At 41.0% G+C, this 12774-nt stretch overlaps 1 protein-coding gene across 1 annotated transcript in view; it reads left to right on the plus strand.

Annotated features, from left to right (window-relative positions):
* The window catches only part of FBXL7 (F-box and leucine rich repeat protein 7), a 349033-nt gene that overhangs the window by 89167 nt on the left and 247092 nt on the right, over window positions 1-12774 (plus strand). Inside the window, exon 2 of the mRNA XM_033111208.1 lies at window positions 7904-7993. Coding sequence (XP_032967099.1) covers window positions 7904-7993 — 90 coding nt within the window. The remainder of the gene's footprint in view (window positions 1-7903; window positions 7994-12774) is intronic.

A 12774-nucleotide genomic window follows, 5' to 3' on the forward strand; every position in this document is an offset into this window, starting at 1 on the left:
GCATTAAATGGAATTATTGGTTAAGAATATTCGTAGAGAAGCTGATTAATAATACCTAACATCTATTAAGTATCTATTGTATGTGTAAGCCATTCTAAGCAATTGACTTACTAACCTCATTTTACTCCCATAGCTGTTGTATGAGTTAATGTTCAACAACACCCTATTTTGCAGATGCACAAGCTGAGGTACTCAGAAAGTAAGGAAACCCTCAATCTTGACCAGCTAGTTAGTGACAACGCCAAGATGCAGGTCCAAGCAGTCTGATATAAGGCTCTGTACCCTCCAGGGCAGCATGTCGTATTTTCCAGACTTGCAGTTACCCTGCTACCTTCTATGGATTTATTGAAGAGAGCTGTGTTGAAATCACGTACCTTCTTTCTCTCTCTCTCTCTCTCTCTCTCTCTCTCTCTCTCTCTCTCTCTCTCTCTCTCTCTCTCTCTGTAATCACAGCCTCTAGGAGTAACACAGAAAAGATTACTTTCAATTGAGATTTTGGTCTAAGGATCACTTCTTTCTTCACCAAGAAAAAGAGAGTGACACTGGGATGTAGAATGAGTGCTAATCAACTACATTATTTCTATTTAATTTTTTCTCTTTTTACCCTTGGGCTTCTAAGCTAACTGCTGAAATGATTAGATAGCCTTCAGGGTTGTGAACGGTTTAGCCAAGGACTTGCATTTCATATCACGGTTTTGCCTCACGCCATGGATACCCCCTCCTATGCTGTCGGACTTGAGGCTAAAGCGCTTGCTTTTCCTGGAGAGAACATGGACGGTCCCCATACAAGGATGGAGGGGAAGCCCCAAGTCCCCTGGCTGTCCGGCTCCAGTCCAAGCCCTGCAGGCTTCTGAAGAGCAGAGCTTAGCAGCAGGTGTGTGTTTGGATCCCAGAACCCTGTGTCTGTGCCGTTAGTTAGCATGTGTGACATGGGTGCTGGTTTGCTCTTCCAGATTCATTGCTGCCCGCGCACCAGCCCCCCAACCCTGCCTGGAGGTAATACGATACCTGAGGAATCATTTCTTGACATTCCAGTCCTTTAACCCCTGAGCACTCCGCCCCAGGGCAGCGGCAGTGTTGTAAATGGCTCTCAAGGACCTGTGAGTAAGTACTGAGGTTGTCCCGTTTTCTCTCCTGGAAGAACTCTGTGTACTTTGTTCATCTGCTCCAACCACAGCTCTCAGTATCCAATTTCTGCTGGAAATAACAAGCACTAGAAGTTTGAAAGTTAAGAACCATGAGCAGTCAAAGCCAGCACCCTGTCACTGCAGTGTCATTCACTATAGCAAAAAGGTGGAAACACCCCAGGTGCCCATCACTAGATTAATGAATAAACAAAATGTGGTCTATACACACCAGGGAATATTATTCAGCCATACAAAGGAGTGAACCACTGATACATGATAACACCTGAACGAACCCTACCAACATTATACTATGTGAAAAAAGCCAGACGCAAAAGGACAACTATTGTATGATTCTACTTAATATGAAATGTCTAGAATAAGAGACAGAAAGCAGATTAGATGTTACCAGGGGTGGGCGGCGGGAGGAATGAGGCGTCATTGCTTAATTAAGGGTACAGAATTTCTGTGTCAAGTAATGAACAAGTTTTGGAAATAATCGTGATGGTTGCACAACATTGTGAATGTAATTAATGCCGCTAAATTAAATACTTAAAAACAGTTACAATGGCAAATTTTATATTATGTGTATTTCTAAAATAATGAAAGAAATGCCAGCACCCTGCATGCACTACGTCTTGTGTTTAAGTAGTGAGTGCATCTCTCAGCAATGAGGCTCATAAACACCCTGAACATAACCCCCTGAACTCTTAGGGGAAGGGGTACCTTATGCCCTAGCTCCGCTCCAACTGTCCCCCAATGACAGACGTGTATCCTGCTTAGTGACTCTGAGCTCACTTGTTACGTGCTTTGGGAAACTGGAGTAAAGAAAGTTCCATCCAGTTAGAAGAACATTAAATGGCTTGAAAGAAAACAACAACAACAAAATACTTGGACAGATTTTTCTGTTTCATTTCCTTTCTTCCTCTTGTCCTCCCCATACTTCCGATTGTCACCAGGAGAGAACAGAGAATAGGAGAAGCAAAAGTAAAGGACACCATCTCCTATGTTTTCTCGCAATGAAGTAATGCAGAGCACCCAGGGTCCGAGTCGTCGTCATTTCACTCTGCTGCAAGGTCTCCGACTCTGGGGACACATCTGCTCAATGTCTCCCTATTGGCCTGAAAGAGCTAATACACTTTTACAATATGTGTTCAGTCTTTTTTCCCCCAAACTAATGTGCATCCAGGCCAGGGATTAAGCCAGATCATTCTTTGCGATAACTAATATTATTATTCTGTGCGTATAGATATAGATATTTGAACTCTGGATCAGAGAAGATAAACTATCGCATAACAATCAGGGAAGTAAAAGTGGATTCAACACACAAATATGACCTACCACTCCCTTGATCTAATTCTGAGACACTGAAAAAAATTCTCTTCCCATCGATATGGACATTTAATATTAAATCAAGTTCTAATGGTGTGCCAACAGCAGCTTGAAAACAAGGTAACGGAGAGGAACAGGAAATAAGGGGCTAAGCCCCCCACATGGGTCCACGTGCTTGTTTGTGGGTTTCATATCAGAAGTCTGTGGTTGACATCTATAGGAATGGGTTCAATGCACATAATCTGGAATTAATATAGGGACTCAATTTTGCGAGTGGTTTCTTGGACTCTTAAGAATGTTAGAAATCATAGGACCCATTGATTCATATCTTTGTCATGTATTGATTGATCTTTTTTGTTCCACTCTTTGCATTCCTCATGTTATTAATCAATCACAATGGAATGTCTGACTGTCTTTTTTTAAATATCTGCATTTGCAGAATCAGCCTGGGCACTGGGATGAGAGGAGAGACGAAACTTAGTTTTGCTATTTTACATATGGGAATTTTTTTCATTAAAGGAGACTTTAAATCCCTCTGGAGTAGGATCCCCATTTAATGAACTTCTCTTTTTCTTCAAACATTGGGGAAATGTGGTACACTCTAACAGAAAGCCCGAAGGATGTGTCCGGAGTGACCTAAATGATCGATCCACCTTTAATTTCTTGACTATGATTCAGAATTACCATGTTTCCCCGAAAATAAGACCTAGCCGGACAATCCGCTCTAATGCATCTTTTGGAGCAAAAATTAATGTAAGACCCAGTCCTATATTATATTACATTACATTACATTATATTATATAAGACTCGGTATTATATTATATTATTTATATTATATTATAGTATTATTATACCTGGTCTTATATTAATTTTGGTTCCAAAAGACACATTAGAGCTGACTGTTCGGCTAGGTCTTACTTTCGGAGAAACACGGTATATGTTAACTTGTTACAGGTAATGTTTACCAATCTCAGTGTGTTAGTTAGTCTTCACTTGCTTTGACGTTTTGTATTTGATACCTAATGTTTGTTCAATTGCCTTCATTTGGGCCTTCTAACCCACTTGGGAGGAAATGAATGAAGTGCAAAATTTTACTTCACAAAATCCAACAGGCACAATTCTGAGATGCTAATAACCCCTAATGGCTAATAAACAAGCTTCCATATAGGTAAATCAGACAGCAGAACTGTCAACCTTGGTTATACCTGACGGATTTCTGCTGGATATATAATGTATGTGTAATTTATATACGCATATATAATATTTATTTACTATTATATGTGCATATGATAGTAAAGCAACAATTAATTTTCATTTCTTGTCTCCTGATGCAAATTGAACTTTGATAAATGGGTCAACATTAAATAATTGCAGGGTGGCACTGCACATGATTGAATATGCTTTATAAGTCATAGACTTACTTGTATTACTCACAGCAACCCCCACCAGACCCTGAAAGAGGGGTACGATTCCCCCATTTTTGGTAGAGGAAATAGGTAGTTGTTTATTGTTTCTTTTTATCTCTACATTATGGGTCAAGACAGTGAAGCTTAGAAAGTTGGAAAGGTTTCTCCTGAGCTCATTGATTAGAGGTGGTAGGTGTGGAATTGAAACTCCTGTGGGTCTAACACTGGGATGGACAATTTTATGTGTCAACTTGGCCGGGGTGTAGTACCCAGTTATTTAATCAAACACTGTTCAAAGGTGAGAAAGGTAGGCAGTGCCTTCTTCATACAATAGCTTGTCTTGCAAGAACATTGTCATGCTGCAGATTTCTGTTTTTTATAATTGGAAGCCGAAGGAGGGTCATGAAATGTGACCAGACGGTCACAGAATCCTCATCTTGTGTTTCCCCTCAGAGCAGTGATTCAGCGTTTGCATGCCTTTAGAAGACTTACCTATCCTGAATAACAAGAATGGACTGGATTTAGCTCTCTGTTATCTCACTTTCCATAATTACTTAATTCGTTAAACACCCAGGCATTTAAATTTGATGTTCTCATCAAAGGGCATTTGTTCTCTGTGAGGATAGTGGTGTCTCCAAGGGACAAAAATTGGGGGGTGAAAACTTTTGCTTTTTACAAGCACATAACAGATATACAGTATATCTGTGGTCTTACAACTTCATTCGGGGGGTGATTACAGAAAAAAGTCCAAAAAGTTTCTTTGGGGAAAGGGCAATAATAAAAAATGATTGAAAAACACAGCCGTAGGACTTAGTGACAATATGATGAAGCATCTAAGTCCACAGCACAGCATATATACTCTGTGTTAGCTATTATTATAAATATCATTGGTAATATTTGTTTCCCCAATCTTCTTCCCTTTCCTCATGGACGAGCGTTTCTCACGTTCTCAGACCTGTCAGAATTTCCTCTGAAATTTGTTGTTTTATCTTTTGCCTTCCATTTGATGATAATCTTAACATTATAAATAATTGTATAGTGGTTCCTCTTTGGAACAGTCCTGCCAGAAGGTTTTGTTGCCCATGTTGGCACCTGTCTTTTAAGGAAAGTGCTCTGCTGTGGGTCAATAAGGAATAAAAGAAGAGTGGAGAGAAAAAATGTGAATGACACAGTCAGACCAAGGGAAGGTCAGCTGGTGTGGCATCGTGTTGTAGCAGAAAGGGCTCCCCGAGTTCCAACAAACGAATGTGTTGGGCAGGCCGCATCCTCACACAGCCTGGGGGGTGGCGGGGGGAGGGGGAGTGGCTATACCAGAACCCAAAGAACACTGGCTTTAGCAGCCATTACTACCGTATTTATGTTTTGAAAGGCAGTTTTATGTTGACAACATAATGTCATCTGCCATGTTACATTAATGCTGTTAACTTGAATTTTATGCGTTGTATTGTTTTTGTGTCTAATTGGTTGTTTTGTTTTGGGCTTATTGTTGAATCCGAGCTAAAGCACATGGAGTTTGTTTCCAGGTTTCCATTTGTGCATCACTAAGTAACAATACACTAAAAATAGTCTAAGCCCGTGTATTTGTGGTACACGATAATGCTGTTTTCTGTAAGTAAAGGAATGTTTGCAGGTTTGAAGAGTACTGTAATGGACTCCTAGAACCATAAACTATTTGAGTTGCTAGAAATCACGTAGTCTACTCATCTCCCCTACCAGATGTGGACCCTGAGCCTCCTAGAAGAGACGTGACTGTTCAAGGTCAAAAAGTAGGGGAGATTCAGATTGAAGTCAGAGAGCAGTGTGGTATACTTCTAACTAGGTGCTCAGTGCACCGTGTCAAGCTCCCTCCAAAGGCAGACAAATGGTGACTGCGGCCAGGCCGCCAGGGCAGGCCACACACAGACTCATGGGGAGTTACTGCGGTGTCTTGGCTACCGGTGAGGGAGGAGGATGGGAAGTGGGCAGGGATGGCGGGAATGACAGATTCGTTTCAGTCATAAACGACAGTGAACTTCCCTGTCCAGGTGATGTCACCCATGAACTTGGATTGTTGCATGACTCTCAACATTAGCCAACAAATCCCTGAAACTCTTTACATCGAAGCCCATTCGTGCTTTTGTACTCTGTTTGGACTGGAAGCTCACGCCACCTAACTGGGCTCTGTACCACTGCGTAGGGAAGACTGTGGGAAAAGTTCTTCTCAGCTGCATGTGAGAGTTTTGATCATAACTTGTGAAGCACAAGGAGTTCATTCGGTATATAATTGATTGGTCATTATATTCGTTTTCTTTTGCCGCATAACAAATTACCACAAACTTAGCAGCCGCTTAACACAGGGTACATTGATTATCTCATTTTCCTTGGGTCAGAATTCTGAGCTGGTCTTTTGTTCAGGGTCTCACCAAGCTGCAGGCAAGGTGTGGCCGGCACTGGCCTCTCATCCGGGGTTTGGGTCCTCTTCCATGCTCACTGGGTGTGGGCAGAATCCATGGCTTTGCAGCTATAGAACTCACGGTGGCTTCTTCGAGACCAGCAGGAAGTCTCTCCTGAAGACTCTTGTAAAGGACTTACCTGTTTAGGTCAGGCTCACCCAGGATCAGGTCCCTGTTGATTAAATGCAACTCATGAGGGAATTTACTTACATCTGCAAAATCCTCTCACCATCGCCATATGCTGTCGCTTCGTGGCAAGTTACTAGTTCTGCCTACACTCAATGGGGCAGATTACCAAGGGCGCCAGTGCTGGCACAGCCTGTTTGGGCTGCTATGATAAAATACCATACACTACGTGGTTTATAACAACAGAAGTGTTTAATTCTCACATTTCTAGAAGCTGAAAAGTTGGAGATCAAGGTGTCCAGTGAGAGCCCACTTTCTTGTTCATCAATAGCCATCATTTCCCTGTGTCCTCACCTGCTGGGAGAGGCAGGGAACGTCTCTTCTATGAGGCCACTCTTCCCATTCCTGAGGGCTCCACGCTCCTGAGCTAATCACCTCCCACAGACGAATCACCCTAATTCTGTCACATTGGTGATTGGATTTTAAGATACGAATTTGGGATACAAACTTTCAGTCTGTAGCAGGTGCCATGAAGGTTATCTTAGACTCCTGCCCACCACAGTCACTGGCCTTCCCTCACTAGGCAGTGAGTGTGGTTCATATTTGTAGACTTTCACATGATGTTTAAAGAATGTTTAGCAATATTATTGTATATGTTCATATTAAAAGTTAGAAGAGTAGAAACTGAGCGGTCAGCCGAGGTAAGATTATTTATTTTAGGCTTGGGGTTCTCAAGCTCGGCACTATTGAACTTTTGGGTTGGATAATTCTTTCTTGTGGGGGGTCTGTCCTGTGTATTGTGTGATGTTCAGCAGCGTCTGTTGCCTCTACCCACTAGATGCTAGTAGCATCCCTTCCTCAGTTGTGACAACTGCACATGATACCAGACATTGCCAGATGTCTCCTTGGGTGGAGAAGCACCCTCAGTTGAGAACTGCTGCTTTATAAAAATGAAGTAGGCTTTTTGTTTTGTTTTGTTTTGTTATTTTTTTATAGGAAGAACCTATTAGAACAGGGAACTTTTTAACTGTTTTTTAAGGTAACATAGCTCTTTGGAGCCAGCAGGCTCTTGTTCTTCTGATAATGCCTCGTTCTTAGATTTGCATTTGTCTGTTAGTGGAAAATGTGTAGTTTATAGTTGCAAATAGAAAAAAAAATAATAAAGTAGATATGTTTCACAGATGTACTTTCTTAGTCACATGTATGCCAAAATTAGATTACGTTATCATGTTTGACTATGTTTTATAATCGCATCTGAGTTCATAATCAAGTGATACGATAATAAGGCTTTAGTTCTACTGTGACATGGGCCAGGTATTTCCCAAAAGATATTTAATGCATGAGACAAGAAACCTAATCAACTCCACTCTCGGTATGGTGGCTCCTTTCTTGGACACAAGTGATGTGGCTTGGGACAGAGTGAAAGGTACGGTCTAGTTCTCAAATGACAAACTCAAAAGCTGTCCATTCCTCTTTGCTCTAGGCAAAGGCAGCTCAAGCATCTCATCCGACGTGAGTTCAAGTACAGATCACACGCCGACCCAAGCCCAGAAGAATGTGGCTACCAGTGAAGGTAGGCATCTGGGGTTTGTTATCTCTTGCCCTCTCTTCACAGTGCTGGCTGTTTTGGGGAGACAAATAAAATGCGTGAGTGTGAGTTGGGTTCTACTGAGTGGGAGCATATGAGATGCTTAAACAGGAGAAGGCAGAGGTTTTCCCCAGGTTTCTTGTTTGTTGTGCTGCTGTCACTGTCCACTAACGTTGCTACAATGGGATTTAAGTGTCTCGATTTCTAAGGCAAATACTGATATTTTGTGAAAATATAACAAGCTGACTTTGGGGGAGCCTTTGTGATATTATATATCTTGTTTTTCTGTATGGAAAACGTTATGATTGTAAAATGCTTGTGCTGACATTGGAAGTTGTGCAAGAACATTCACAATAGGCACACTGGAATCCAAGCCTGTGACAATGGGAAGTTCATAGTCACGTGATTTGTAGATCTTGAGCTAATTAATCACTGATAGTTCCGAGTGGGAAAAGAGGTTTGTTTGACAATTTAAAGAGTAATGAAAAAGGCCTGACAGAGATTGGTTTCACTGATATTCTTGATGAAGTATCTGAGTATACATAGTGGTACATATTGGAATTCAACTTCTTCCCAATAGCCGAGAAGCTTTTGAGTTATTGATTACTTGTTCGAGTGTGGAAATAATTGTCTCTGAGGTAGTTATTTAGTGGAAAGTTGACCTAATTATGGAATCAGCTCCTTTATTTTAATGTTAAATACAGTTAAATGACTTCCTTTCTGAAGAAGAATTCTTTCCAAACTAATTGTCAAATGAAGTCCAGCGTAAGACAGCAAATCAATGCCATTTACAGTGAAAGGCTCTTGGGGAAGTGTCAGCTGATTTCCGTGACGCTGTACAGAATGTGCTTTCCAAAAGTGTTGAGGGTGCTGTGGAAGCGCATTTCCAGTCTTTGTTTCGGAAGCTGAATTTCTGCTGCTTATAATATTGGGAAGCATGCTCACGGCCTGATGTCAGTCGTCTCAACTGTGTGATTGCTCGTGATCTGCGTCACAGTTTATGTGTTAATGGTGATGGTTGCCCTCTCCTGTGTATGTCTTTCTTCCCTTTGGGTGTTCTTTGGCTTGGGGTGTTTCAAGTAGCACAAAATTACCTTCTCTGGGTTAATTATGACCAGATTGGTATACAAATAGCTTTTGTAACTGGATTATAGTCCCGTGTGTTTAATGCCTTAGCGTTGTTTTACTAATGTTGTGAGGCTAACAGATTGGGGTTCTCAGTGAAGTGAAGTATACCGGTAGCAACCCAGTTTTAATTTTCTGCTGGTTAATTCCAGTATGTGCATTAGATCATTCTTGCAATTCAGCTAAGGTAATGTGCAAATCAGGTAAATTGATTCTAGACGTTTGCTTTTGAGGCTTTCATTCTTAGAAGCTGGAATAGAAACCAATTGAATTTATTTACGATCCTCTTTACTCAGAAATCTATGTTTTATAAGATTATCACTTCTTTTCATCATTATTTTCAAGTCACTCTGTCACAGTCACTTGTATAATTTGAGTGCTTGTGAAAATAGAAAGTTAAAAATATGTTAAATAATCCCTCTGTGTTTCCCTCTCTGGATTTAAGTTCTCTTAACATTTTGTCTACTTTTTAAAAATAGAATATATAAAAATATATGCGCTCTGTTGCAAGGGTTTGGGGAAGAGACTGTGGGATGTCATGCATTTAAAAATATCTGCTTTTTATGCTTCAAAAAAATTCTAGAGGGATTAAAATTTATTAATTTATTTTGCCTTTTCCTTAGCAAAATTCTTTTGGTGCAGGCCCACCCAATGTTTTGTATATTTTTGTCACAATGTATTTTCTATCATTCTGGGGGTAAGTAAAATCAGGAGAGAAAAATGGGAAAATGTGATGTTCATATGAAACAGAATCTTTAGCAACGGGGCTAAATTAGTGTGAAGTTTGTTCCAACTTTTAAGTAGAAGAATCCCATCCCTGTGAAAGATGCTCTTCATATTTTTTGCGTATCTGAAAAATTATCAAAGAAAGTGTTTTTTTGCTATTTGTATGGATCATTTTTTTCTGTTTTTTCATCAATGAAAATTAAAAATATTGCAATGTAAATTAGGTTTGGGTGTTCGTTACATTAAAATGTATTTTAGGGGTGTTTGCTGTGTATCTGGTCTTGTATTATAAGCCTGGTTTTTCAAGATGGAAGAACAATAGCCAATGCTAACTTTCTCAATACATAGATAACAGAGTCCCCTTCTCAGGACGAGCACTTAGGGTGTCACCTCCTCTGATCTCCACAGGGTGAATTTACCTGATGACAATGTGCATTTCTTCCTACCAGAAAACACCTGCATTCAACACGCTAGCAAAGAAACAGAAGGTGTACTTTGATTTCTTATACATGCTACAGAGGAACAAACTTAAGACTGCTTGTCTGATTCTCTTCCCACTGTTTTCTAGAACTATGTTTAACCTTTGATGTTAAGAAAATATTGGGTGAGTGGTGTACTTCCAGAAGCTGTTTGATTGTGGTTATTTTCTTCAGTTCCTTGATCCTCTTATGATTTTTCACCTCTGAATGCATCGGTATTGTCTTTAGGAAGCACAAGCAAGATCCTCAGTTTTAAGGTCTGAGGGATATTGATTTCTAAAAATGATATCTATTGTGAAGAATAATATTTGACTTTCCTGCTACCTTTGAAAACCGTGGCCAGACATGTAATAGCTGAATTGGAAGCATCGTGCCCCAGGGGTGGACTTCCCCCGATGGGCTGGATGGGGAAGGTTGTTGTTGGTGATGGTGGTGATGGTGGTGTGTGTGTGCTCACGCACACGTGCACATGTGCATTTGTGTCCAACCTGCACAAAATAGCTAATGGCACAGGCATTATCTCTTACCAGGAAGCATATAGGTAACCACTCTCTGCAAGGTATGCTGGCAGAGAAGCTGAGGATGTGGGAGGTGTGGGAAGGGAGGGGTGCTCACCTGACATGCTCTTCATCTGGGCTGCTGGTGGGAATGGAGATTACCTGTAAACAGACGTGAGGGATCTTATTGGGGAGATGACAGTGTCCTAACATTGGGCTGTGGCAAGGCTTTCTCAACTCAGTAACTTGACTAAAAAAATCATTGAATTGTGTATATGAAAAAGGGTGTCAGGGGAGCTGCTGCTTCTGCAGGACCTTCAGACTTGTATGTACATCATCAGAAACTGTCCCTTGCAAATGCAGCCTCCCAACTCTGGGACCAGGTCGTGAACTGTGGTCTGAAGAGAGGAGTCTTGGCCAATGCAAAGTGCAGAGCTGCTGGCTGAAATTTCCTCTGAGATGCTCTGACTTTGGGGCCAGAACTGGCCTGAGAGCCATCATCATGAGTCTCTAGAATGGTGTTCGCAGCCCTGAGTGTGGTACCTGGTCAGAGTGGATGCATCATAGCACACTTTGTCCCATGAAACTCTGAAGCCATGAGAGATTATGGTTTTCCGAACTTTTTTTTTTTGTAGCTTTTCCTGGATAGTCTCTAACCACAGCTCAAGTATTCTAGCACCCAACCACAATGGTTGAGGCATTGCATTTATTCACTCTAGCAAGTCTGTTTCTTTGCTAAGGACTTGTGTCCCTGCCCTCTAATGTTCCAACTAATCCACTTGGGGTCATAAGGCTGTTCCCTAGGCATAATGGGTACAGATGGTGATACAATGTGGTTTTAATCCAAGAGAGAATGTCATTTTAACCTGTTAGTAGGATTCTGGTCCCAAGTCTCACGCAAAACTTCCATGCATCTTTATTTTGTGACTCTAAAGGCATACCCCCTTTTAAGGAATTGGCAGCTCACAGTGCTTGTTCCCTGATAAGTGGTATAGGCCTTTTTTTAAAGCCCATTATATTTCTTGTGACAGTTTAAGTTTCTGATTTCCTGACACTGTAGGGGGTTTGGGTTCAAGTGTAGAAAGTTGGAAACTTTCCATTTTTCTAAACAAAATCTGCATTCCAACATCGTAAGCCACAGCATAATTCTTTCCAGTTGTGTTACTATTCTTTCTCTTCCACTTTTTTTCCAGTCTTTTCCATCCATGCGGTGTTCTCTCTTGTACTGGAAAGAATGGGCTTTGACCTTCACCTATGAAAGTCATGTCCAGCCCATGGTTGGCATAGACTGCACAGCAGCCAACCTTGAGTAGGAGCAGTTGGGTTGGTTTAGATCATGAAGGTGCTTCCTAGAAATAGTAAGCTGAGCTTGGGCTTCTTTCACAGAGCGGGGGGTAGGAGGGTATGTGGATGTCGCTTTAAGGGTGGCATCTCAATGACTCCGTCTCCTCTCCAGCTGGGAGAAGGTGAAGCAGTTAGTTCCAAAGCCAGATGTAATTTGCTGATGAAGAATCAGCTTCATCTAGCTGCTCTTTAGCCATATTCAAGTTCAGATATTGAACTCACTGACAAGACAGTTTATAAGTGTGATAACTCTTTATAAGCATTGGTTATCAAGTCAGACACCATAAAATCATAAGGATTTTAGAGCTACGAAAGGTTTTGGCAATTTTCTGATCTAATGCACTCATTTTACAAAGAAATTCCTGTGATGCAGAGAAACGAAGAGACTGGCTCAAGATTATACATCTAGAAAAATTATCAAGCAGGAGTTTGACACGTTATTGTATTGCTGAGAGATGGTCAAATTAGGAAAAGTGTAGCCTTTTTAAATAGTTGTTCCTTTCTGAGCATTAAACTATTTCATTCACTTTTGTCCACCTGATTTCTAGCTGCCTATTTTGAGCTGGTTGCTGAGCTGAGGCAGGCTGTTTAGAAG

This window comes from Rhinolophus ferrumequinum, chromosome 7 (genome assembly GCF_004115265.2).
Source record: "Rhinolophus ferrumequinum isolate MPI-CBG mRhiFer1 chromosome 7, mRhiFer1_v1.p, whole genome shotgun sequence".
In the NCBI taxonomy this organism is placed as follows: domain Eukaryota; kingdom Metazoa; phylum Chordata; class Mammalia; order Chiroptera; family Rhinolophidae; genus Rhinolophus; species Rhinolophus ferrumequinum.